Raw genomic sequence first — 26,439 nt, 5'->3', positions numbered from 1 at the left:
GGCCAATTCCTACCACTCTGTTTCAAACTGCAAGCCCCCCATCACACTCCCATCTTCCATGTGTGTGTGTGAAGTCACTTCAGTTGTGTCCAGCCCTTCGTGATGTTGTGGACTGTAGCCCACCAGGTTCCTCTGTCCATAGGATTCTCCAGGCAAGAATACTGGAATAGGTTGCCATTTCCTCCTCCAGGGGTTCTTTCTGATCCAGGGATCGAACCCGAGTTTCCCGTGCCTCCTGCATTGGCAGGTGGATCCTCTACCACACTAGCGCCACCTGGGAAGTACCCCCTCCCATCTCTCTTACCCTGCTTCATTGCCCCAGAATACTTATCTTCTACTGATCTTTATAATTTGTTTCCCTATAGTTGTCTCCTTCCTTGAATATAAGCAACACGGGGGTAGAAACCCTTGTCTGTTTCTTTTTTAAAATTTGTTTATTTATTTTTGGCTGTGCTGGGTCTTTGTTGCTGTGTGCAGTCTTTGGGGTTACTCTCTAGCTGCGGTACATGGGCTTTTCCTTGTGGCGGCTTCCCTTGTTGCGGAACACGGGCTCGAGAGCACAGGCTCTGGTAGTTGTGGCATGGGATTAGCTGCCCTTTGGCAAATGGAAATCTTCCTGGACTAGGGATCAAACCCATGTACCCTGCATTGGCAGGCGGATTCCCAGTGACTGGACCACCAGGGAAGTCTCCTTTGTCTGTTTTGTTTGCTGCTATTTCTCTAGAGGCCAGCACAGTGCCGGGCACACAGGAGGAACTAAAAAATGTTTGTTGAATGAACGAATAAACCCTGAGTTGGGCTATTCCCAATTTATAGTTGAGGAAACTGAGGCTTAGGGATGTTAAATAACTTGATCAAGATCACAGAGTTAATTTATTCAACCAACCAGCCGACCACCTACCACAGTCCATGCAAACTGTTGAGGTATAATGCTAGGAAGTTTGGGGTTATTGGTTTTTTAAAAATAGTCTCAAATCTTTCTTTTAGTCTTGGTGTTCCATGTGCTTACAATGTCTTCCCCCGCTCCCCATTTTTACTTTATAGAATTCAATTTACGTTTGAGAATTCAACATCTGTGGTAGCCTGAGTTGGTGGAGAGGGCATGGTTGACTATGAAGGAGATGCTCAGGCCCATCTTTAGGGTGATGAGACTGTTCTGTACGGTCCTGGGGAACCAGGTGCACAGTCGTCCGCATTTGTCAAAACCAGCAGAACTGCACATCACGAAAAGTAAGCGTTAATGTACGTAAACTAAAGCCAAAGATTTCATTCCTCAAGGCTCTCGTCCCTGTAGATATGATCCAGTGTTTACACGGTTTCTTCTCTGCCCTCTCCGTGTACACACAGACACAAGCACACTTAGCCTGCCAGAATGACAGTGGGGGTGGGGAGGGTTGGCAGGGAGGGGAAAGGGTAACTTTCTCCCTCTAATGACTCCCAGCTCCTCCCTGCTTTTCCCAAGTCCATCCCTCAGGGCTCAAAGTCAGGTCTGGCTCTCTCACCTAAACTTTTTTTAAGCTTTTTATTTTGAGATCATTGTAGGTTCACTTGCAGTTATAAGAAACAGTACAGAGAGATCCTGTGTATCAGTCACCTGGTTTCCTCGAATGGTAACATCTTAGATAACTCTAGTACAGTATCACAGCCAGGAAACTGACATTGATACAGTCCACCATCTTCTTCAGATTTTATCAGTTTGTGCTCTCATTAGTGTGTGTGTGTGTGTGTGTGTGTGTGTGCAGATATTTGGTTCTATGAAATTTTATTACATGTGTAGATTCACACGACTACCACCAGAGTCAAGACACAGATCGTCTCATCATAAAACTCTCACTTAGACTTTTAAAAGCAATAATGTCCTCGCTTGACATTTCTCAAAGTACAGTTCTCAGGTGCATCAGAGTCACTGGGCCAATTCCGGGGCCCTCCCAGGGCCCCATACTTTACATGCACCTCTGGGAGTGGAGCTCGGAAAGCTGTGCTTTTAACAGAGGCCCATGGACAGGGGAGCCTGGCGGGCCATGGGGTCGCAAAGAGTCAGACACGATGGAAGCGACCTAGCACAGTACACAATACTTTAAGAACCACAGGTTCTAACTGGCTTCCAAGCCTCCCATCTCAAATCCACCCTCCCCACTGTGGCTGCCAGAGGGATCCTTCTAAAAATCAGCTCTGACCATATTATCCTACTGCTTAATGCCCTGCAGTGCCCTACCTGCATCCCCCACCCCCACCCCAGGGCCATCAGGATAGAGACCTTAGGGAGCAAAGGGTCTCCTGTCAGGACCCACCTCTCACCTCGCCCACTGGGGTTCAATCCTTGCAGACTCCTCTGATTCTCCTTTTGGCTTGCTGGGTGGCTTGTGAGATCTTCCTTCCCCTACCAGAGCTCAAACCCTGTGCGCTTGGCAATCAAAGTGTGGAGTTCTAACCACTGGACAGCCAGGGAATTCCCCAGACTCCTCTCATTCTTAGCACACATCATCTCCTTTCATCATGCTCTGATTTTGGTCAGGCTGTTCCCTCTGCCTGGAACCTCCTTCCCACTCTTCTCTGCTTGTTGCAACTCTGTACAACGACTCAGTTCTTACAAATGAGGATGTGGAGGTTGAGAGATGTTTGATGTCATCCAGCAAGTAAGGGCAGGGACTAGCTGGGCGGTCCACCTGACTCCCTGCTCCAGGTCTTACTGTTCACCACGGCTGTCACGGAGGCTGGGGGAAGCCACTGGTCCCTCCTCCCCAGCCTCTGCTCACCTCCACTTGGGCCTGCTTGCCCATCTGCCTCTCAGAGGTCTCACCCGGGACCGTCTCTCTCTCTCTCCCCCAGCCGCTTGAGGCTGGGAATCAGAGACCCAGGAGGAGGGAGGAAGGGAAATGGGATTTAGCCCAAGGGTAATCCGACTCCATGAGTGGGTGGCTGGGGGGCGGGGCACACCGCAGGGTAGGGGGCTTGGAAAAGGCCTCAGGGACCCATATAAGCCAAGGGAGGGGGGCGACGGGGACTCCTAAAGGGGGGAGAAGAAGCAGAGTAGAGTCCAAGTCCCCTCCTCTGCTGCCCCCTCCCTGCACTGCTCCCTCGCAACCCGAGCCGGGGGGCCTAAAAATAGCCCCCGAGGCGCAACCGCGGCCGCCCCGGTGACCTTCTGGGTAGCACAGGCCGAAGGCGGGCGGGCGGCAGGAAGGCAGGGCGCCGGCCCCCCAGGACTCATCTCCCAGGGCAACATCCCCCGGGTGCCCCCGTGGCCGTCCAGTTCCGGCGTCTCCCCAGCTCAACTCGCAGAGGCCATGCAGAAAGCCCGGGGCACGCGAGGCGAGGACGCGGGCACGAGGGCACCCCCCAGCCCCGGGGTGCCCCCGAAGAGGGCCAAAGTGGGGGCCGGCGGAGGGGCGGCGGCCGCGGTGGCCGGGGCGCCGGTCTTCCTACGGCCCCTGAAGGACGCGGCGGTGTCTGCGGGCAGCGACGTGCGGCTGCGGGTGGTGGTGAGCGGGACGCCCCAGCCCGGCCTCAGCTGGTTCCGGGATGGGCAGCGCTTGCCCCCGCCGGCCCCTGAGCCCAGCTGCCTGTGGCTGCGAAGCTGCGGGCCGCGGGATGCCGGCGTGTACAGCTGCAGGGCCCAGAACGAGCTGGGCCAGGCCTCCTGCGAGGCGGTTCTCACCGTGCTGGAGGTTGGAGGTAATGGGGAGGTGGGGGCCAAGCCGGGGGGAGGGGGGTGCTCACAGGTAGAGAAGGTTACCCGGGCCGCCGCTGGCTCGGGGGAGGCATCTGTTCATCCAGCGTTTTTCCGAGTGCTCTGGCTTCTCAGATGTGCTGACCCAGGAGTGCCCGTCAAGAGGAAAGTGCAGGGAAAGCGGGTGTGAAGATAGAGAGGCTCCCCACAGGAAGGTCAGAGGTTAAGGGTCAGCGTTTGGTAAGCCAAGCCTGAGCCCCACTCAGGCCTCTCTGAGCATTGCATAGTGGGAACCCTCCTAGTTTCCCTGTAGAGAGGGGCCTCCTGGGGAAACTGTTTTCACCCGCTCTGATAATTTAGATTCGGAATCCACCTCTTCAGACATGCCTGCATGTCTGAAGGAGGAGGCGGGCTCCCCTGATCTGGCTGTGGTGTTGAGGGGATGGGTCAGAACTCCTCATAGTCCATTGCCAGGCCAGGTTTGTGTGGTCAGCACTAGGCAGGTTGGAAGGGGCCAGTGGGTGGACAAGTACGGATAGGGTGCAGAGCAGCAGGACAGGGTGCAGAGCAGCAGGAGGCAGAGCCTGGGTTGGGGGTTCCCAGCACATATGGAGGGGAGTGCCTGAGAATCCACACGCAAGCCCACTGTGGGCATGTGCGTGGGCGGGCAGTGCAGGCGTCTGGTGGTGCCAGCAGATGAGGGGCTTGTGGAATTGGTATGGGAAGTGCATGGGCCATGTCTCCCCCAGGTTCAGAGGGCATGGAAGGGGGCATGGCCCTGCCTGTGTGTGTGAAGGGGTGGGTGATTGTCCTAGGTGGAAGGGAAGGGGCATAAGACTGAGCCCTGTGCTCAGGGTCCTGCTGGGGCTGGTGTGGGTGCAGGCCAGGGCCGAATCTCCTTGGGTCAGTGTTTTCGGCTTCCTTTTTGACTTCTCAGCCCTTAAACCAGTTCTTCTCTAGGCTGAAGACAGAATCTCAGCAGACTGAGTCTTAAGCAATAGAATTCTGAGGAAGAAAGCTGCAATTGGGGGAGATGGCAAAGAGCTTGAAGATCATGAGTTTGTCCTGGTTCAAGAGGGAATTCTCACTCCGGCTGGGTAGTGTCACATAGGGGGACATGCTGAGGGGCTGAGGAGGAGGCATACCGTGCTCCCTGGGTATAGCGAGCTGCACAGCTCCAGCATCCTGAAGGAACTCAGCAGCTGGAGGGTAAAGAAGGCTGCAGGGTGCAGCTGTCGGGAGCTGGAAAAGAGGCTCGGCCTCCCTCTGCCAGCATCTCCACTCTCTCCCTAGCTCTGCCCTGCCCACCTTCCTCTTCAATGACCGAGAGGGCCGAGGCTGGCTTGTCTTGGTTGGCTTCACACCTGGCCAGGTACAGGCTTTCCTCGTACCTGCTCTGGGGTCAGGGGCTGGGGCTCGTCCTGGCAGAACTCTAAGCTGGGAGACGATGGGACTCCTTGGGGGCCTTTGTTCAGGGGCAAAGGGGACTGAAAACAGAACATAAATAAAGGCACAATCGATAGGTTGATGAGAACACAACTTGGAGGAGACAGATACGGGACAGAGAAGAAGTGCTGAGAAGGATCCTGGTGTCATTATGTTTGTTTAGAGTCAGAAAGGACCACAGAGAACTGCAGGTCCACAGGCTGCAGCTTTAAGGGTGAGGATGCTGTGGTCCAGAGCAGAGGGGGAGGCCACGACTAGCTGTCTGCTTAAAGACAAACAGCTAGTTATGCCCATCCCAGATCTCAGAACCCAGTCCTCTGAGTTTGGGCTCTTGGGGCCTTTTTACCTCTTAAGTTCTGGAGGGAGGAGAGAGAAAAGGGAGAAGGAGCTGTCTGTTGTATGGAGGACCTTTCTGAAGATGAGAACCTCCTTGCCTGCCCTGGTCCCCCAGAGTGGGAAGGGTGACAGGATGCTAGAGCCTCCCAGCCCCTCTGGAATCCAGGTGGCAGGGTCAGCAGAGCTAAGCCCTGGCTGGGCAAACCTAGCCAGAGGCCCGGAGGCCAGAGGCCCGTCTGCAGGCTCTCTAATGGAACAGCATGTTTGAAAGGCTGGGGTGAGGAAAGGATCCTGGGTGCTCGGGGACTAGATTGGAGACCTTTTGCCACTCATGTCAAAACAAGAAGAGGGGCTGCAGCAAGTCACATCTGAGAACTTTTTCATACTGGTAGAAGCTTTGCCCCAATAGCAGCTTTGCAATTATGATTCATTGGTAATAAGTCTTAGTAGCAATTTTTAATAGTATGAATAGCCACTATGCTGCTGTGTGGCAGGCAATATGCTATCGTACCCTTTGATATATCATTTAAGTCCCACAGCAACCCTAGGGAACCTGAGGCCCAGAGGGATTAAATGAAGCACCTTGGTTGTACTGATAGGAGGTGGCAAGGCAGGAATGGAAGCCTGGGTCTATCCCACTGCCAAAAACCACATGCTTGACTACTATGCCCCTCCCACCTGATTGGTGAGGGAGGGGCTTTGCTTTGGTGATGTTGGCTGAGTCTGGCTTCCTCCTCTTCCTACTGCCCACCCTCCACCAATCCCTGCCCAGTGAGAGGTCTCCATCAAGGTCAGTTGGGCAAGCAGCTCAGCATCGCTCAGACTTCCTCATGGAAAACTTTCTTGGTTGGGATCAATAGCAGGAGGACTTCAGGGTTCTCGAGGAAGTCCAGCCAGGATCTGGCTGCAGAGAGAAGCAGGCAGTTTCCTGGCTGGGATTGCCGTCTGGCTCGGCAAGACGGGGTGATGCTAAGGTTCCTGGCACTTCTGAAGCCCAAGATGTTAGCTCAGGGATAGAGGGATATTGGCATGGTTGGGGAAGCTGGGGCCTTGAGAAGACAAGAGGGCTGCAGGCTGGAGAATTTGAAGGATGCGAAATAGGAGGTGGGATTTGGGGGTATAGAAATGAGGAAAGACTAGGAATAGTGACGATGGCAGAGATGCAGGATACTTGTAGAGTATTTAACATGTGTAAAGCACCCTATCTCATTTCAGTATTTAGTCTTCTAAGTTCCAGGTTACTGTTATGACCATTATACATAGAAGAAAACTGAGGTTCAAAGAGGGAATTTACCCAATGTCACCTGGTGAGTGAGGTGGCAGACCCAGATCTGAGTCTAGGTCCACAGTGCCTGTCCTCAGAAAGAGAAGCGTGGGGAGACTGAGGCCAGGATCTAGCATTGTAACTATCCCTCTTGTCAGTATCCCCAAGTATCCTTCTGCCAGCATCTCCACTCTCTCCCTAGCCTCTGCTGTCTCCAAAATAGGCAGGCATTCTTCTCTGTCAAAACATCAGGCTCCCATTTGGATGGGCTGAGAAGCTATGTGCCAGTCAAGTAATCAGGGCAAGTGCCACCCTCAAAGCTTGGGGCATGTGTGACTGGAGAGGGAGGCCTATACTGAAGGGTGGGGGTTAAGGAGGAGAGAGCACAGCCAAGGGAAGGCGCAAGCTGACAATGCTCACCGTGTTTGGCAGTCAGAAGTCTCATAGCCAGGGCCTGGGGGACCCTGGTGCCAATCAGAAGGGCCAAAGTCAACAGATGGTAGTAAACCACGCAGGGGACTTGAAGGCATGGAGAGGAGAGATTAGAGAGAAGGAGGCATTTAGCAAGAGAAAGGTTGGGGACTCCAGCAGGAGCTGCCTGCAGCTAGATGGTGCAGTATCATCTTTTTCACCTAGAATGTGGACAGTGTGGAAGAAAAGCTAGGAGGAAACCAGCATGGAGTTGGGAATGGATATGGAGAGTGGCCCCCTCCATTCATGCTAAGTCCTAATTAGGGAGAGGAGGAGGGGCCAGATCAGGAGCAGTGAGGAGCCCTGGAAGGGAAAAAAGAGAATAGAGAGGCTGTAAAGTCAGCCAAAGCCCACACAAGAGAACTTTCCTAAAGTGAGGGTAGCCCTCCCAGGAAGATCCTGGGTGGAAACAAGATGGTCACGTCTCCAGTTTCTAGAAAAGGGTCTGGGTCAGAACAGAGATGGGAGGAAGGCTGGAGAATGACCTGCTCCAGCAAGACTCATAGTCCCCATCCCCCCACCCCCATCCTCACTACCAGCAGCTCTGTGCCCCCACCCATGTGCCACGTGTATGGAGTGCCCACCGAGTGCCCGTCACTGTGCTAGGTGCTTGAGATTTATAAGTCAGGGGAGGGGGAAAGACCAAAATCCCTGTCCTCTTAGAGATGACATTCCAGGGAGGGAACACATTATGCATGCAAAAATCATAACTATATGAAAATTATATAGTATGTCAGAAAATCAGAGCAGGGTGAGCAGGAGGAAGGAAGGGAGAAGACTAGAACAAGGCAGGGAAGAGTGGGGTGTGGGTATCTGGCTCAATGGAGGCTCTTTGTGAGAGATGAGGCGTGGCTTTTCTCTGGTTAAGGGGACCTGCAAGCGGGGCAGAAGTTGGAAGTCTGGTTTGGAGCAATGGCAGGGTGGCCCAGCTGCCCAGCCTTGGAAGAAAATGGGGCGTTTAGGGGCCAGCTCGGGGAGGCCCGCCCTGAAAGTATGCTCCAGGCTGGCCTGTGTGGGTGAGCGGTGCAAGCCCAGAGCAGGAACAGAGTCTCATGGGCCCCTCTTCGGCCCAGCTGTCCCGTCACTCACGCCTGCTGCCCATTGGTTATTTTTGCTACGGAATGTGCCAGCCCCTCGGATTCTCCTGGGGAACAGGGGCTCAAGTTACCCCCTCTCCTCACTCAGCTCCCACATCTGTGAGTGGGTGTGTTTGGGGGTGGGCAGGGAAATCGCCTATGTGTGTCCCGAGTCCTCCGGCTGGAATTGATAAAGACATACACGTGTCCCCTTCTCACTGCATGTCCTGTGTGTGTGTCTGTAGGTGCAACCTCTGCTTCTGGGGGTCTGGGTAACAGGACCACCTGCAGGCACTCAGAACGTATAAGACATGACCTAAAACTTTCAAATAAAGAGCCATACAACTCAAACAACTTCAGGAGCCAAGTAGAAACTGAAAAGGAGAGAGGTGGTCTTGTCAGCAGTTGAATTTGAGCAGGCTTGCCCCACTTAAAATATTGTACAGGCTGAACAAAACTCATCAGTTGGCTCAGTATTTATTTTGGACCCATGCTTTAAAGAAAAAAAGTTAGGGGTCCTCCTAACCAATCAGTATATGAGGTTTTATGGCATGATGCTCAGTAACTCAGTCATGGTGCCTGGGTGAGAATCCCGGGATCCCAACTACAGGCTCTGTGACCTTGGGCAAGTAACCTCTCTGTGCCTCTGTGTACAGATTGAGTTTATTCGTATCAAGTGCCTAGGCCGTTGCTCCGTATGTGCTAGGCATGCTGCCAGTGTTAATGATAATGACTTTGTAGTCACATCTCAGCAACCAGGATTGGCACTACTTGTGTGGACTGGGGTGGGAATTCGGATCTGGGCAATCGTGGAGGCACAGAACCTGTGTGGCTTTGCTAAGTGATAGGACTTGTCTGAGCCTTAGTCACTTGTTGATTAAATGGAGTCAGTTACATGTTCTTAAGAGTTTCAAACTCACAGGGTTGTTGTCAGTGAGGTAACGATTATAAAGTGCCTGAAGTTGCTCAGTCATGTCTGACTCTTTGCAACCCCACGGACTGTAGCCCTCCAGGCTCCTCTGTCCACGGGGTTTACCAGGCAAGAATACTGAAGTGGGTTGCTAATCCCTTCTCCAGGGTATCTTCTGACCCAGGGATCGAACCCAAATCTCCTGCATCGCAGGCAGATTCTTTACCATTTGAGCCACCAGGGAAGCCCTGATAAAGTGCCTGGCACTTAATAAATGTTTAGGAAACTTAGTTATAATGATTGTGTGTGGGGGGGAGGGGTAGCATTTTGTGCAAGCAAAACATTCATGGTGCCAAATGCCAGGAGGATAAAGAAAATTTGATGTGTGCTCACCCATGAATGAGAAATTGGGTTATATTTGTGAATAACAGGAAAATCTCTGGGCATCTTAGCTCGTGTGTGTGTGTGTGTGTGTGTGTGTGTGTGTGTGTGTGTGTGTGTGTATGCCAGGGTGCAGGGACAGAGGACCTACAATCAGGGAACTTGAGGGCCTTCTCTGACCTTCCTTAGCAGCCTGAAGGGGTTCGCGTTCTGGGTCCAGGTCACTAGGAGGACCCGTGCCCTGTGTATGCTCCGGGCGCCCCCGCTCGGCGCCGCGGCCCTGCGATGTGTCGGGTACTGCCTGGCAAGGCGGACGCGCGCGCATGTTTGTGGAGTGAGCCAGTGGAGATGCGGCTGACCTTCTGGAGCGGCCCTGCGGGAGGCGGGGGGGGGCGGTGTGGACGCCGCGCTGGGCAGCCAATGAGCTAGTGGCCCGAACTCTCCTAGGGGCCACTGCACCCTTTTCTGTGCCTCAGTTTCCCCATGTGCCCAGGACCCAGGAGGCCGATGCGGGGTCGGGGAGCCGCGAGGCAGGTGATCGCCGCCCCCGGGGACGCAGGGCAGCCGGCGAGGGAAGGGGCTCCTAGGGGGGTGCGGGCTGGCGGGGGAAGGGCGGGCTCCGGCCGCCGCCGCCGCCGCCGCCGTCTTCCCCCCGCCCGGGCTCCGGCGGCCCCGAGGCTCCTTCCGCCACCGGCGCCGGCCCCCGCCAGCTCCCCGCCTCGCCCCCGGCCCCGCCTCCGACTCCGCCCCGCCCCCGCCCGTCCCCTCCTCGCCCGGCCGCCGGCCCGGCCCCCTCCCCCGCCATGAAGAAGCTGTGGGTGAAGAAGCGTTTCCAGGTGAGGGCTCCGGGGGCGGGCGGCGCCGGGAGGGGGCAGGAAGGGCTGGGCGCCCCGGAGGGAGGGCGGGTCGCCGCGGCGGGGCCCGGGGGAGGGGGCGCCGGAGCCGAGCCTGCCCCACCCCGGCGGCCGAGGCGGCGGGCAGGGCGCGCTCCAGGGGGCTCCCTGGCCTACGTCAGGCCCCTCCCCGCGCCCAAGGGCAGAGCCCCCGCCGCCCCAACCCCCAGCACCCGCGATCGCCGCGACCCCCGGGGAGGCCCCCGCAGCCACCCTCGGCGTGGAGCGCCCACGGGCTTCTGTACCACCTCTTGCCTCTGTCCAACCCCTCCGTGCCCCTGGCTGGCTCTCCCCAGCCCCCTACTCCGGTGCCTTCCATCTTCCGGGGCTCCTGGAAGCAACGGCGCAGGGATCCGCGCTGAGCTCAGTGCATTCCACTAGCCCTGCCCTGTCCTCCGTGGACCCGGGCCTCCTTCTTGCTTTCCTGAGGCTCCCGTCCTTTGGAGGACCTTGCCCTCTGCCCCCGCATCACCCTCCTGCCCTCTTGACACCTATCTCAGGGGTGTCTGTCCTCCCCCTCCACCCCCCCCCGCCCCCATAAGGAATCTGTGTCCTTGTCCTTCCATCTCCCAGTCATCCAAGCATGCCCCCCCCCCCCCCCACCAAATTTCTTCCTTCACATCAGTCAGCCTATCTCTGAGAGTGTCGCTCAGGTCCCCAGTCCTCTGACCAGCGTTTGACCCTTAGTCCACCCTTCTTCCTCCCCAGCTCCTCCCCAGAGCCTCGCGGGAGCTCCAGGGGGAGGGCTGACAAGCAAGGAAAACTGGAGATATTTATTCCCTTTAGGGGAAGCTAGCTGCCGGGGTCCCTTCCGCTTGCTCTGCCCCCAGTGGCCCCTGGGCCGAGTTTCTGATTGATACAGAGCTTTGGACGAGAGGTATAGGGAGGTCGGAGCATCAGGAGCGAGCCTTCCCCTCAACTCCTCATTCTGGCTTTTCTCTTTCAGAAAACCGGCCACTCCCGCCGGGCCTTTGGCCGACTCACCCATGGTGCGTGGACCGTGAGCTGCCTGCTCTAGCCCGTGCACACTCCTCCTCTTGGTCCATGTCCCTTCATGAGGCACCCAGGCCTGAAGACGGCCCATGAGATACAGAACCCCCATATTCCCCCACCCACCTAACTGCTTAACCACCTACCCACCCACCCAAGAAAGCCCCTTGCAGCTGAGAAAGGACCTAGCAATAGGGGTGGGGGTTAGCTGGCACACCCCCTCATGGGTCCCGGACTTATTATTCTTCATCTGTGGGCCAGGTGGGGATGAGTTAAGTGCCATGCTTCTACAACCAGCACGTGGCTCCTGCTTGTCATGGCACTCAGGGAGAAACTGAGGCACAGAACCTAATAGAATCTGAGAAAGTTAAAAGAAACGTGCCCAAGAAACTTTGCTCCTAGCCTGACCACATTTTTGAGGACCATTCAGCAGTAGCAGAGAGGGTTTGGGAAGAGGGTGCAGGTCACGTCATGATGCCAAACAGATGGAGAGGTTCTTTTGAGAGGTCAAAGCACAATGCAGATATTGTACCAGAAGGTGGGCCTGACCCCTAATGGGGGGCCTGGGTCTGTGGCTGGGCTGAGTACAAGTGGGTGTATGTGTGTGTACGTATGTGTGTGTGTGTGTGGCCAGTGGGAGCACCAGTGAAAGTGCAAAGGTGCAGAATCACTGGGGTCATTGGAAGAATCTCCCAAAGCACACTGGCTCCCCAGTGCTGGGCCCACTGGGGCCGGCAGGCAGTCAGCGAATGAGAGGTGCTTTGCTCATCCCAGGTGTCTCCCTCCCCCAACTCCCATCCCCACAGGGCATCTTTGGGCACCGGGTACCCTGATGGCCCCTCTGTCCTGCCTGTCCATCATGCCCTACCCCACAAACGCTCTGATAACAGTCTGTCCATGTCTCTCTCCTGCTGCTCCTATGGAAGCGAAGTTTTCCGCTCCTGCAGAAAGCAAAGTTACGGTAGGAAACTGGCTCCTGCCCTGGCCCTCCACTCCCCTGCTTCCCTGCCCAACCCCGGCCTCTCCTCACCCTGCCTCAGCTGCACCCTGATGTGTTCCGGCTGGTTTGGGGTGGAGGACAGGCTGGCCCTGCGGTTGGTCGAGTGCCCTGACAGTACGACTCTGAGGTGACTCCCCTTTGTTCCTGGGTACCGGAACCCAGACTTTAGAGCCTTGAAACGTAGGATCTTGTTATTTGGGGGGCTGTGTGGGAACTTAAGTTATCACTGGCGGAGAGGAGGGGGAGGGGCTACAGCCCTGCAGTCCATCAAGTGGCCGGGTGGGGGGACTGCAGGTAGCTTTGAGGGCACTACCACGGAGGCAGGGGTGAGGAGCCAGAGGACCGGCATGGGAGGGGTGACCCCGAGGCTCCCAGGATGGGCAGCGGGATGTGGGGAGCTAAGGCGAGAAAGGATAGATGATGGGAGTCCTGATGGCGATGTGGAGCCTGCTGCGGGGGAGGCAGGAGGGAAGAGTCGGAGTCAGGGGGAGGGAGAGCCCTGCCCACACAGACCCTTTCTCCTCCAGACTCGGAGACAGGCGAGGATGACATCAGCGACGGGCAGGGGACCCAGCGCCTGGAGCTTCGGGATGATGGGGCCTTCAGCACCCCCACGGGTGAGCTCTCTGGGGTGCACACAGAGCCAGCAGGTGGCCTTCCCTCCAAAGGTGCCTGGCTTCACTGTGTTCCTCTCTCTAGGGGGCTCTGATACCCTGGTGGGCACCTCCCTGGACACGCCCCCGACCTCCGTGACAGGCACCTCAGAGGAGCAAGTGAGCTGGTGGGGCAGCGGGCAGACGGTCCTGGAGCAGGAAGCGGGCAGCAGGGCTGGCACCCGCCGCCTCCCGGGCAGCCCAAGGCAAGCACAGGCAACCGGGGCCGGGCCACGGCACCTGGGGGTGGAGCCGCTCGTACGGGCATCTCGAGCTAATCTGGTGGGCGCAAGCTGGGGGTCAGAGGATAGCCTTTCGGTGGCCAGTGACCTGTACGGCAGCGCATTCAGCCTGTACAGAGGACGGGCGCTCTCGATCCACGTGTAAGTAACGGCCTTACCTGGGCCCTTCACTGTCCCACCTCACCATGCCGTCCCGCACTGCCCCTCACCGTCCATTAGCCTCCACACCCCATGTCCCCTGCACCATCCATCCCTCTGTGCACTTCTCCACCCCCCCACCATTGCTTCCTCTCCTAGCCCCAGCTGCCCACTCTGTCCTCCTACACAGCTCCATCCTCCTCCTGTTCCATCACCACCCACATGCTCCTGCTCCCACCTGTCCTGGCTCACTGTGCCATCTCCATGGTCTCGTGGACCCCTATCTCCCTTCCTTGTCTCCCGCAAGATCTCCACTCTCCCGGGGGCCCTCTCCTGCCTCGCCCATTCAGGCTCCAGTTGTCCCCAGGATCCCCACTCCCCCCCCCATCAGGGGCCCCCTCCGTGCCTGCTGTCTCAGCAGCTGCTGCCTTTTCATCTCTGCACATTCCTGTTCCCATGTGGGCCTTTTTCTGGGAGGAACGGAACCTTTCTGCACGGCAGCTCCCGGGAGAGCAGGAGGGAGCGAGCGAGAGCACAACCAGGAGACAGAAGAGAGCGAGGTGGTCAGGGGGTTGTTGGGGCCAGGGGCCTGGGAGAGCAGGGGGATGTGAAGTGTGTGGGCCGCAGGGGGCTGGGGCAGGGTGGGGTGGAGATTGGGGGTTGGGGGGGCTAGGCTGGAGGCAGAGGGCTCGGAGTGATAGAGGTGGGGGCATGTGAGGACCCCATGTGGGAGACGCCTCAGGGTGGGGTTGAAGGTGGTCCTGAGAGGCTACGGTGAGGAGCGGAGGTGTTGGAGTGAGATGTTGGAGCCGGTTTTGGGTTTTGGAGATGTGGGACTGGCAGATACAGAAGAGAGTGCTTTGGTAGAAGAGGGGAGTGGCTGATGAGAGAGGTTATCAGGGGGCATTTGGGGAGCTGAGGGGGGCCTGATTTGTGATGGGTATGGGTGTGTGTGTGGGAGGTACCACCATGGAGGAGAAAGAAAGGGCCTGGTGGGGGGAGGCCTTTTTTGCGGGTGGCTGAGGTGGCTGGTGGTAGGCAGGGAAGAGGTCTGGGGGCAGGTGCAGAGGAGGCGCCCTTGCTTTATCTGGCTGGCATTAACCAGGTGCTCCCATGCCCTGGACTTGCCTTTTCCTTCCCTGCCTTTCTTTGCCAGGCCTCAGCCGGAGCCTGGAGTTGCTATGGCAACTTCCGAGGAACCCATTTCCTTAGTGATGTCTGTGGTACACAGGCTGGCCTGGAGCTTGAAACTGCCAGCAAGAGATCTCCTCTGCTGTCCCCAATTTCTCTCCCTGCCTCACCCAGTTCCCAGAGGCCGTTCCTCAGGGACTCTGCTGTCCCTCCCCCAGAGTAGACTCTGCCTCCCTGCAGGTGGCTGGTTGAGGTTTTTCTCCCTAGGGCACTCTAGATTGCATGCCCCCCACCCCCACCCCATACCCTGTTGGAGGTGAGGTTTGCTGTGTAGGCGGCTGACCCAGGTAGCCTGACACTAAGGCGCTGGAGAATTTATGCTTATGGCCAATACCATACTTTTTTTTTTTTTCAATACCATACTATTTCTCCCGTCTCTGTGCCCCCAGAATTCCAGACATATTGGAGAGAATAAGGGCTTAGAAACCAGACTACTGGGCTTTCAATCTAGCACCAACTATTTCCTAGCTATGTTACCTTGGTAAGGCACCTCACCTCTCTAAACCTCACTTTCTTCATCTGTAAATGGAGATAATAACAGTCCTGTCGCAAAGGATTGTTGTGAGGATTAAATGACTCAATGCATTTTAAGCATTCAGTACATGCTTGACACACAATAAGTACTCAATGAGCCATTTCATAAGTTTTTATTAAGCTCTCTCTAATGTGTTAGGTAGGATGCTAATATCTCCAATTCCTTTTCTTGCTAATCTCTCTGTTTGGTGTGCCCCCAAGAGTCCAGATGGGGGAAACTGAGGCCCAGCTCTTGGGCATCAAAGTTCTGGAGGTGAGAGGGGCAGTCTGGGGCTGCCCAGCTCCTTTCTTCCTCCTCTTCTCCCACACCCACTGTTCAGGCCCACACAGTAGTTATTTTGGAGCTGAGTTATTCCTGAGCATACCCCTTTGGGGAGCTTCTGTGTTTCTCAGGGGGTGGTTTCCAAGGACTCAAGGTAACTTACCCAGGGGCAGGACAAAGTCAGAGGCCTTGTACCGGGGGCAGATTAATCAAAGGCACGGGAACCTGGGTACCCTCGTCTCCCACTCCAGGGACCTCAGCTGTCACCTGCTGTCAGCACTGGTGGGGGCTCAGGTCTGAGGAGCTGTTAGGCAATCCCAGGGATGAGGGTATTGCTCCTGGAAGGCGTGTGCCTGTTCTTCCTGGGGCACAGTGAAGGGGTATGCCCTGCTGAGGAAGGGCAGGGCTGTGGGGGCCAGCTGGGGGCAGGAATGAGTGGGAGGCTGAATTCCTGAGAGGGCCCCGCCCCATCCCACCCTCCCGCCTTCCCTGCCCACTTCATCTTTTGGGTCTTCAGCCTCATCCTTTTTTTTTCCCCCCACCACTCAGTTTCTGTTTGTGCTGTTTCCCAGCTTCTGGGGCTGGGGAGAGGGGGCTGGCCAGAGCCCCTGGGACTGAGTCTGTTCCTGGACCCAGCCACCAGCCCAATCTTCCGGGGCCAGAGCCGCCAGCCTCTCCCCAGCACCTGCTCTGGCTGTGCCTTCCTCTTGGCGGGTGGGGGGGCGGAGGAGGGGCTGGCCGATGTCACCCCCAAGCCTTCCCAGCATGCCCACCGCCCGATTCCTGTCACGACCCGAAGGTCTGGGAGGGGAGGCCCCCTGAATCTCCTGCCCCTCTTCGTCTTGGTCCCGCAGCAGTGTCCCTCAGAGCGGACTGCACAAGGAGGAGCCTGACCTTCAGCCTCAGCCCGCCAGCGAAGCCCCCCGTCGCCCAGCCCTGCCGCCCCCCTCCAAATCCGCGCTGCTGCCCCCACCGTCCCCTCGGGTGGGTAAGCGGCCCCCGCCGGGAGCCGGCGGCCAGCCCCTGGCCACCCCCACGCCGCCGCACCGGCGCTCTCGGGAGCCGGTGCCGCCCGAGGACGCCACCGCCGAAGAGAAGCGAGGGAAAAAGTCCAAGTCGTCCGGGCCCTCGCTAGCGGGCACGGCGGAGTCCCGGCCCCAGACGCCCCTGAGTGAGGCCTCGGGCCGCCAGTCGGCGCTGGGCCGCTCCCCGAGGCTGGTGCGCGCTGGCTCCCGCATCCTGGACAAGCTGCAGTTCTTCGAGGAGCGCCGGCGCAGCCTGGAGCGCAGCGACTCGCCGCCGGCGCCCCTGCGGCCCTGGGTGCCCCTGCGCAAGGCCCGTTCGCTGGAGCAGCCCAAGTCCGAGGGCGGCGGGCCGTGGGGCACGCCCAGGGCCTCGCAGGAGGAGCTGCGGTCCCCGGCGGGCAGCGTGGCCGAGCGGCGCCGCCTATTCCAACAGAAGGCGGCCTCGCTGGACGAGCGCACGCGTCAGCGCAGCCCTGCGTCCGACCTCGAGCTGCGCTTCGCCCAGGAGCTGGGCCGCATCCGCCGCTCCACGTCGCGGGAGGAGCTGGTGCGCTCTCACGAGTCCCTGCGCGCCACGCTGCAGCGCGCCCCGTCCCCCCGAGAGCCCGGCGAGCCGCCGCTCTTCTCCCAGCCCTCCACCCCCAAGACCCCGCGGGCCTTGAGCCCCGCCGCCGCCCAGCCGCCCCCTGCGAGCGTCGCGGAAAAGCCCGGGGATGAGCCAGGGAGGCCCCGGGGCCGTGGGCCAGCGGGCAGGACGGAGCCGGGGGAAGGCCCGCAGCAGGAGGTTAGGCGCCGGGACCAGTTCCCGCTGACCCGGAGCAGAGCCATCCAGGAGTGCCGGAGCCCGGTGCCGCCCCTCACCTCCGAGCCCCCCGAGACCAGGACGAAAGCTCCCCCGGGTCGGAAGCGGGAGCCCCCGCCGCAGGCCGTGCGCTTCCTGCCCTGGGCCACGCCGGGCCAGGAGGGCGCTGCTGTGCCCCAGACCTTGGAGAAGAACAGGGCGGGACCCGAGGCCGAGAAGAGGCTGCGCAGAGGGCCAGAGGAGGACGGTCCTTGGGGGGCCTGGGACCGCCGAGGGGCCCGCAGCCAGGGCAGAGGTCGCCGGGCGCGGCCCACCTCGCCTGAGCTCGGTAAGGCCTCGGGGAGGGTAGAGAAGGTGCTGAGTGAGACCTGGGTGGGAGCATGTCTGGAAGGAGCGAGACTGCTAGGCAGTTGCGAGGGTGCGGTTTCAGAGGAAAGGCATGGTCCCAGGTTCCAGTTTGAGTGAAGGATTGTTGAAGGCCCCTTGTATATGACCTGTCCGATGGTGAGAGTGTGAGAATGTTTTGATGGAGGCTGGGCGGAGCGGAGCTGTAAGCAAAGATCCCATGTCCAATGCCTTCTATAACGTCTCTTGGGTCCAGTGGCCTGCTGGGCTGTTGGGTCAAGGATCTAATGGTGGGGGGAAACCCTCCACAGCCCCACTGGTCTGTGGGGGAAGAGACCAAAGGCCATCTCAATAAGTAATTGATCATGTCCCTCTTACTGTTAAGCTTAGGGCCAGCCAGTTCTCAGTACTGATCTTCTCATCCCCATACATCACCTGACCCATCAGGGCTACTAAGATCTCACCCAGCCTCCCTTCTAGCCTCATCCCTCCTATCTTTTGAGTCCCTGCGTGGCTGAGCTGACTGTGATCACATGCCAACCAGTGTGTTGTCGCCCACTCCTGTGGATGGTGGCTAGTACCCCAAATGCCTCTGCCCCTAACTCTGCTCAACTGAACATCAACTGGGGCCACTTCTGGTGCGAGACTGAGGAGCCATCCTCAGCTCACTCCTGCCTCTGCTGTTTTTCCACGCCAGATATGTCAACCCCCTGCTCTTAGGACACTGTTGGTGTCTCTCTCAGTGCACTTAGCACTCCTCCCCCGCTTTTTTCATCACATTATTCTTCATTTTAGTAGTACTGTCTCAAAATCTTTAGAGATGACTAGGTGCCTATTCATCGTTCTACTAGCCATGTTATTGAGTGTCCACAGCCATGTTCCAGGTGTTGTGTTAACTGGGTGTGTTACTTTATTTTAATCTATATGCCAGTTTTATAGGATGTTGGGTGTTATTTATCAGCTCCATTTTACAGATAAAACTGAGGCACAGAGATTATCTAACTTGTCCAAGGTTTTGTACCTAGAGAACAGCATAACATCTTCATGGCTCTTTTGGCTACAGACACTGTGCGTTATCTAGCTCATGGGTTGTGTTAAGTCACTTTAGTCATGTCCAACTCTTTGCAACCCCATGGACTGTAGCCTGCCCAGGCTTCTCTGCCCATGGGATCTTCCAGGCAAGAATACTGAAGTGGGTTGCCATTTTCTTCTCCAGGGAATCTTCCCAACCCAGGGATTGAACCAGCGTCTTTTAGTTCTCCTGCATTGGCAGGCGGATTCTTTACCAGTATCGCCACCTGGGAAGCCTGTTATCTAGCTTATAGAAGGTCAGAATTAGAAAATACCCAGAGAGAGTCACGACGGTGGAGTTTTAAGGTCTCTTTGAGCGTAGGAGCTCTCTTCCTGTGTGTGTATGGTCTCTTCTGTAAGCAGGGACTGCCTCTTATTTCTTAATGTGTCCCTGGTACCCATACGGAGTAAGTAGTAAGTGCAGTGTTACTGTTTGGTGAATGGACACAGTCAAAGCTGATCTTCATGAGGCCTCTCATGGCTACTGGAAGCACCTGCTGCTCCCTTTTTAATCCAGTGGCATCACTAGTTTGACAGTTTACCACACATTGCCCTGTCACACTAGCATTGCTTAGGTCTTGGGTTGCTATTGGCTTGTTCTCTGTTTGGAAGCTTATGAAGTTGTGTCCTCCTCAGACCACCTTGCACAGGGCCTGATCTATGATCACTGATGACTGATTTGTGTAACGACAAGCACAGTGCAGTCCCTGTCGTCCTCCAGAAACCAGCCTCCTAACTGTGGCTGAAATTAAGCAGCCAAACCACCATAGAGTCCCGCCGCCCTGTTCTGTTTGAGAACTCCCTTCTGTTTTCCTTTCTTCCCTGTCTCAGGAGCTTCAGGAGAGAGACCCTTTGCTCTCCAACCCTTGCCTTCCAGAAGGCCCTCTCTCTGGGTTTGCCCCCTCTCCCCCAAGTCATTCCCACAGGGACATGTCCCCTTACCCTCTCGCCCATGTGTCCTGCAGAGTCTTCGGATGACTCCTATGTGTCTGCTGGAGAAGAGCCCCTGGAGGCCCCTGTGTTTGAGATCCCCCTGCAAAATGCAGTGGTGGCCCCAGGGGTGGACGTGCTGCTCAAGTGTATTGTTACCGCCAACCCCCCGCCCCAAGGTGAGCTCTAGGCCTGGGGTCAGGTTAAGATTGAGAGAAGGAGGGGAGAGTCTCCCTTCCCTGCCTCCCACCCCAGTCCTTGGGGGGAATGGGAGGGAGGGGGTACGGTGAGTGGGCGGGGAGATCATCCATTCCATGGGGCTGGCCAGACTGCTGTGTCGTGTGTATATGTGTGTGTCTGTGTGTGTTAGTGGGGTCACAGTCCCTTGAGAGAGGGGAAGGTGGGCCTGGACTTTTGTGACTGAGGGGCCAGTCCTCGGGATTCCCTGGGTTGGGGAGAGGAGTGCTGTGGGCCCTGTGTGGGGTGGGGTGGGGGGAGATTGGCCCCAGTGGGCCCCTGTGGGCAGGGACAACCTGGTCACCCCGCTGCTTCCCCACAGTGTCCTGGCAGAAGGATGGGTCCCCGCTGCGCAGTGATGGCCGCCTTCTCATCCGGGCAGAAGGCGAGCGGCACACCCTGCTGCTCCGGGAGGCCCGGGCCGCCGATGCCGGGAGCTATGCAGCCACTGCCACCAACGAGCTGGGCCAGGCCCGCTGCGCTGCCACACTGGCCGTGAGACCTGGTAGGGAACCGTGGGCCCTGGGGCTGGCGGGGGTGAGCCACTAGTGACCCTTCCCACTCCTAGCCTGGTGCTTGGGCTCTCAACCAGTGTGCATTCTAGTCCATTCTCCTGTGTTGGCTGCTCTAGTGCAAGCATTTTAAATGGCCCTGCCCCCAAGGCAGTGGCCAAATTCCCAAGGCACATGCCAGAGAGGCCAATTCATGAAGTCACTGAAGTGTGTCTTCCGACATCCTCTAAACGCCCTCCTTCCATGACAGTTCCCTGAACCAGGTTTTGTGGGGAAAGCAAATTATCCTTGAGCCTCAGAGATAAAGAATCTCCTTGCTCAAAGGGTTTAAAAGCCATCAGGAGTCTTCTGAGGTCATTTCCTCTCTAGAATGGTCACCTCTATTCCTACCTCTTGTAAAAACAGATACTTTTAAGTGCCACAACCTTCCCCTGCTCCCTTGCTCCTTCAGTTGAACCCAGAGCCCGAAAGAAGATGCATCTGAGAGTACCTCTTGGGATATAGCTGAGGCTGCCTCGTTTTCTATTTTTATGAAAGTCCTTTCTTGGTGTCGGACTACTTCCTTTGGATTTGAGCCCGGTTTCTTTCAGGTTGAGGGCTGGTGTTGGTGTGCATTGCCAGTTCAAGTCATTCAGGTTGCTGGGCTGACAAAGTGCTGGCCCTGGGCAGTGGGGTGGGGTGGGGAGGTGAGAGAGGGTAGGGGGTATTTCAAAAGGAAACGTTGCGCATGGGCTGTAGCCTACCAGGCTCCTCCGTCTGTGGGATTTTCCAGGCAAGGATACTGGAGAGGGTTGCCATTTCCTTCTCCAGGGGATCTTCCTGACTCAGGGATTGAACCCGGGTCTCCTGCATTGTAGGCAGATGCTTTACCATCTAAGCCACTAGGGAAGTTCATTAAGGAGATTACCACTGGGCAATCAACCTAGGTCAGCGGACCTGGGATAGAGGACAGTGCAGGGTAGATGAACCTGGTCCCTAGACTGGCCAAGCGGTCTCTTGGTGTTGTGAGATCCTGGACTGAGAGACATCAGAGCCCTGCAGGAGCCTGGGAATTAGGCGGGCAGGGGGAAGGGCTAGGCGTGCCTGGACAGGGAGTAGTACGCCTTGTTCTGTCCTTTACTTTCACTCCATGCTGCCGGGGACAAGATTACAGAGCCTGTTTGCTGTGGTCCTGGGTCCTTAGCACCTTCACGATCAGAGATTAGGGAGTTCTTGGCAGTGTCTGGCCTGAGTCCCAGTCCAGCATTAGGTCCTTTGGGTTGCACCTGTCTGGCTTTGCAGGCCTGCAGGTCTGCCTCTTCCTTAGCTTACGTCCCCCTTCCAGGAGCCCATGAGTTAGGTATTCTCCTTCTGCTCGCCCCTCCCACCACGCTGAATCATACCCATCCCTCCACTGCATGCTTCCGTCCTTCCATCACCTCCGGGATCTGGCTTCTGACTCAGCTCCCCGCTCCTCTTTGGGGGCCCTGGCCTGGCTCCAGGACTCCGGTCAATACCTGGCTTGGGCTGAGATTTGGCCGAGGGTTGTATGTGCGTGGTGGTGGTAGTAGGGGGGGCAGTTTGCCCCAATACTGGCTCAGGGCCATTTGAAAGCCTTTTAAGGTTGGGAAGGAGGCTTGGGGCAAGGCAACTGTCAGCACTTGACTGGGAGTTCTATGTTCCGCCACATGGAACCTCCCTGCACTTTAGTTTCCTCGTTTGTAAACCAGAGATAATTATACCATCCTCACGAATGAAAGCAAATGTGTGAACGAGCTTTATGAACTGTAAAGCTGTAGACAAATGTTAGTTGTTAGCATTATTAAGGGGTGATGTTGAGCACAGGAGCATGGGTTTCCAGGAGGCTCCCAGAAAACTGCCTCTTCCTTTTCTGCCCTTCCTTCAGCCTGTCTGTGCCTTGGGGACTCCTTCCCTGCCCTCCCCAGGCCTGCGGCCCACAGCCCCTCCGTATTTCCCAGTCCCTGGGTCTTTAGCCCGCCACAGCATCTCTGTGCCTCCTCCAGCCTGGGGAGCCAGAAAGCTTCATCACATGAGTCAGCCGCACCAGGCACTGTGGCCACGGAGCAGTTCCCATAAGCCAGGCTGGCTGGACGGCCTCAGGGCTTGAGGGACAAGCACGTGAGTCTAGACGCGGCTGTCGTGGAGAAAGCAGATTTTCTTACCCTACAAGGCGCTGTTTGGTCCAGAGCAGCTGGACGGGGGCCAGTGGACCTAGAGAGCAGCAGGAATGGGCGGAACCTGTGGGTGGCACAGACATTTGGCAAGGGAGGGGGGTCCCAGGCCTGGAGTCTGTGGGGATTGAGGGGGTGGGGCAAGGGAAGGGTGTCAGGCAGTGTGCTGTGGGTGGGGTTGGGAGTGTGTTGAGGGAGGGAGGGTATGGTGTCTTGTAGGAAGAGGTCTCTTGGAGCCAACTTCCTTTCTTGCTCCTTCTGGCCCCCCTTGGTAACCAGGGGTGGCTGCCCAGTGCCCTCTTGGGCTTCCTCCCCTCAACAGGACAAGCTTTTGAGATCCGACAGATCTCAGTTTCTGGTTGGGAACTTCAGGAACAGGGGTAACTGCAGAACAGAGTTGCATGGGTGCTGGATTTGCAGGGCAGAGCCTGCCCTCGCTGCCTCTGCAGCCCCACCCCAGCCCTGGTTCCCTCCCCGCCCGCCCCACCCTGCTGGATAACTCTGTGGAGACCCAGTCATGCTCCCAAAGGGTGTGTGTGTGTTGGGGTGAGTGGTGGGGGTGTGTGGGAGGTGAAGCTAAGCATTCTCAATGCTGCCCACATCCATCACACGTGCATTTACTGAGCACCAACTAGGTGCCAAGTGCTTCATGTCTCTGAACAGTTTCTTGTGTTTGGAGAGTGCCAGATACTTTTTTACAAACCCTTTGACATTTCTCCCTTCACTTGAGCTGCATCCCACCACATACACCCCTTGGAGAGGAACATTTCCGGAGTAACATGGCGGCTTTACAGACGGGATGATGAAAGGGTAAAGTGACAGAGTTGGCACAAGGGCAGCAGCCTTTATTGAGCATCTGTAATCTGCTTCAGAATGTTAGAAGCAACAGGTGACTTAAAGCGATGGAAACACTCACCCATGAAACATAAATTTAGCATGGAAGGCAGAATAAGGTAACATGCTGTTGTTCCGTCAGTGAGCTGTAGCCGACTGTCTGCAACCCCATAGACTGCAGCATGCCAGGCTTCCCCGTCCTTCACGTCTCCCAGAGTTTGCTCAAACTCATGTCCATTGAGTTGGTGATGCCGTGCAACCATTTCATCCTCTGTCACCCCCTTCTCCTCCTGCCCTCAATCTTTCCCAGCATCAGGGTCTTTTCCAATGAATTGGCTCCTCGAATCAGGTGGCCAAAGGATTGGAGCTTCAGCATCAGTCCTTCCAATGAATATTCAGGGTTGTTTTCCTTTAGGATTGACTGGTTGGATCTCCTTGCTGTGCAAGGGACTCTTCAAGAGTCTTATCCAGCACCACAGTTTGAAAGCATCAGTTCTTCAGTGCTCAGCCTTGTTTATGGTCCAGCTCTCACATCCACACATGACTACTGGAAAAACCATAGCTTTGACTATACAGACCTTTGTCAGCAAAGTGATGTCTCTGCTTTTTATGTGATCAGGTCTTGTGTTGACTGGGTTCTCATATGTAATACAACCCTGGGAGGTAGGCTTTATTATTATGCTCCTGTTGTTGTTGTTGTTCAGTCGCCCAGTCATGTCTGACTCTTTGCAACACCATGGACTGCAGCACGCCAGGCCTCTCTGTCTTTCGCCATCTCCCAAAGTTTGCCCAAGTTCATGTCCGTTGCATCAGTGATACCATCCAGCCATCTCATCCTCTGATGCCCTCTTCTTCTGCCCGGAGTCTTTCCCAGCATCATGGACTTTTCCAGTGAGTCAGCTGTTCACATTAAATGACCAAAATACTGGCGTTTCAACTTCAGCATCAGTCCTTTCAATGAGTGCAGGCTTGATTTCCCTTAAGATTGACTGATTAGATCTCCTTGCTGTCCAAGGGACTCTCAGGAGTCTTCTCTAGGACCATAGTTCGAAGGCATCCATTCTTCAGCTCTCTGCCTTCTTTACAGTCCAACTCTCAATATGAGTTGGGAAGACCATAGCCTTGACTATATATGGACCTTTGTCAGCAGAGTAATGACTCTGCTTTTCAGCACACTGTCTAAGTTTGTCATGACCATGTTACAGATGAGGAAGTGGAGACTTGGGAAGCTTTAGCAAATTGCTCCAGAGCATCACTGATCATAGAACTTCCTGTGATGATAGAAACGTTCTTACTTGCCCTAATAGGGTAGCCACTAACTACAGGTGGCTGTTGAGGACATGAAAGGTGGCCAGTGTGACTGAAGAGCTGACTTTTTGTTTTATTTCATTTTAGTTAAAGTGCACTGAAATTGTCTCAGGCAGCTGGTGGCTACCCTGTTGGGTGCTCAGCTCTAGGAGCAGAGGCCGCTGGAGGCCAGATCATGGTTTGAAGCCCTGTTCCTGGGTCTCCCAAGCTTGTCCTCCTAATCACTGCACTGTACCATCCCCTCTTCCGCTACCCGAAAGGGGTCAGGGTTCGAGGCACAAGGGTAAAGTTGTGCTCTGGAGTTCCCAGGGCGGGGGGCAGAGGCTGTCCATGCCCCCTGTGGGTGGGTCAGCCTGGGGGAGCGTTTCTGTGCTTCTTCTCTGGCTCCCCACCTTCCCTTCGGCTATAGTGCTGCTTTGTTTCCCTGCGTGCCTGGTGGCTGTGGTCAGCTCACCCCCACTGCAAGCTCTGGTCAGGAGGAGGGGAGACATGGGGGATTCACGCACCCAGGCCTCCATCCAGCTGCCTTCAGCCCTCCCCTCACACACAGGTCTTCTATATTTGAGTCTACGGTTCTAGCATTTTCCAGCTGAGCCTTGGCCCCAGCTGGTGGTGTGTTCTCGTCTACAACGCAAGGATCACTTTGTAACTCCTGGGCTACTTTCATTGGTAAGATTTGTGAGGGTCTGTGGGGCTAATGATTAGGCTAAGGACATTTGGGTCAGAAGATAAGGCTTAATAAAGCTCATTCTGGTCCTACCAATAGGACCAACACTATCATAATAGGGAAGAAGTGGTTTATTGGAGGTCATCAGTGTAAAAAGAGAGGAAGAAGAAATCATGGTGCCAACATCTGCTCCCCCACCACCCCCCTGCTTCTTCTGGCCCCTGGTCTTGGTCTGTTGCTCCAGAATCACAGGTTTTTCCTTGGGAAGGCAGCAGCTGCCCATGGAGGGGACCTTGAAATGCCACACGGCCCTTCTGTCCATCTTTGCCAGCGATTTGGACAGCATCTAAGAAAGCAGTGTGGTCCCTTGACCTGACTCAGCCCACTGCCACACTGCTCTGTACCGGAAGCAAGTTGCCCCACAAAAGCTGCTATCCCAGAGTGGGACTCATCACGCACAGCTGGCAGAAGAATGAGGGGGTGTCCAGTGGTTAGGACTCTGTGCTTTCACCACTGAAGGCCCTGGGTTCGATCCCTGGTCGGAGAACTAAGATCCCACAAGCCATGCGGTGTGGCCAAAAAAAAAAAAAAAAGAACGGGGACCTCATCCACCGTTAGTGCCAATTTATCTAAACTTGCGGCAGCCCCAAGTACGGAATTAACCGCTTCCATAGCTAGGTCAGGCCGACCACGTGAAATTCTCTCCGCTTCCAGATCCATTTTAAGCCAAAACAGAAACACTCTCAGCACAGCCCTTCTCCTTCTCTAAGCGGGGACACTTCCTGGCAGCGCCTGTGGACGCTCCCAGCTGCAGGCCAGCCTGTGTCCTCCCTTCCCTCACTTCCTCGGCGGGGTTACCCAGCAGACATTTAGAGGAATCACCTCTAGAGGACCTCCCGAGACAGTGCGTGTGAAGAGTGGGCTGTGAACAACCTGACCACACATGTCAGTGCTGTGAGCGTCCGGCACGTTACCCCTTCCTCAGGTACCTCCCAGAGCTCCCCTTTGCCCTCAGAGTGAAGGCTGCACCCCTGAAGCAGACCTTGACCCCCTGGGCCTGAGCATGACCCCGCAATGGCC

General features: G+C 56.4%; 1 protein-coding gene across 11 annotated transcripts in view; it reads left to right on the top strand.

The window, feature by feature from the left end:
* The first annotated feature begins 3,021 nt into the window (after positions 1-3,021).
* Positions 3,022-26,439, top strand: part of SPEG (striated muscle enriched protein kinase) — a 58,780-nt gene continuing 35,362 nt past the window's right edge. The window contains exons 1-8 of one of the 11 annotated variants that reach the window (XM_086338431.1): positions 3,022-3,675; positions 11,394-11,436; positions 12,244-12,398; positions 12,965-13,054; positions 13,137-13,473; positions 16,312-17,612; positions 19,666-19,809; positions 20,190-20,372. In XM_086338431.1, the coding sequence (XP_086194557.1) occupies positions 3,288-3,675; positions 11,394-11,436; positions 12,244-12,398; positions 12,965-13,054; positions 13,137-13,473; positions 16,312-17,612; positions 19,666-19,809; positions 20,190-20,372 (2,641 nt within the window). In that variant the 5' untranslated portion in view covers positions 3,022-3,287. Of the gene's footprint in view, positions 3,676-10,207; positions 10,391-11,393; positions 11,437-12,243; positions 12,399-12,964; positions 13,055-13,136; positions 13,474-13,544; positions 14,031-16,311; positions 17,613-19,665; positions 19,810-20,189; positions 20,373-26,439 lie in introns of those variants that run through there. The other 10 variants (XM_086338418.1, XM_086338438.1, XM_086338457.1 and 7 more) reach the window with 10 other exon arrangements.

Source organism: Bos grunniens, chromosome 2, assembly GCF_055505025.1.
Source record: "Bos grunniens cultivar Pamir isolate PY7600 chromosome 2, Bosgru_T2T1.0, whole genome shotgun sequence".
NCBI lineage: Eukaryota > Metazoa > Chordata > Mammalia > Artiodactyla > Bovidae > Bos > Bos grunniens.
Note: the sequence above shows the minus strand (reverse complement) of the source record. Positions and strands in the feature narration are given on the sequence as shown.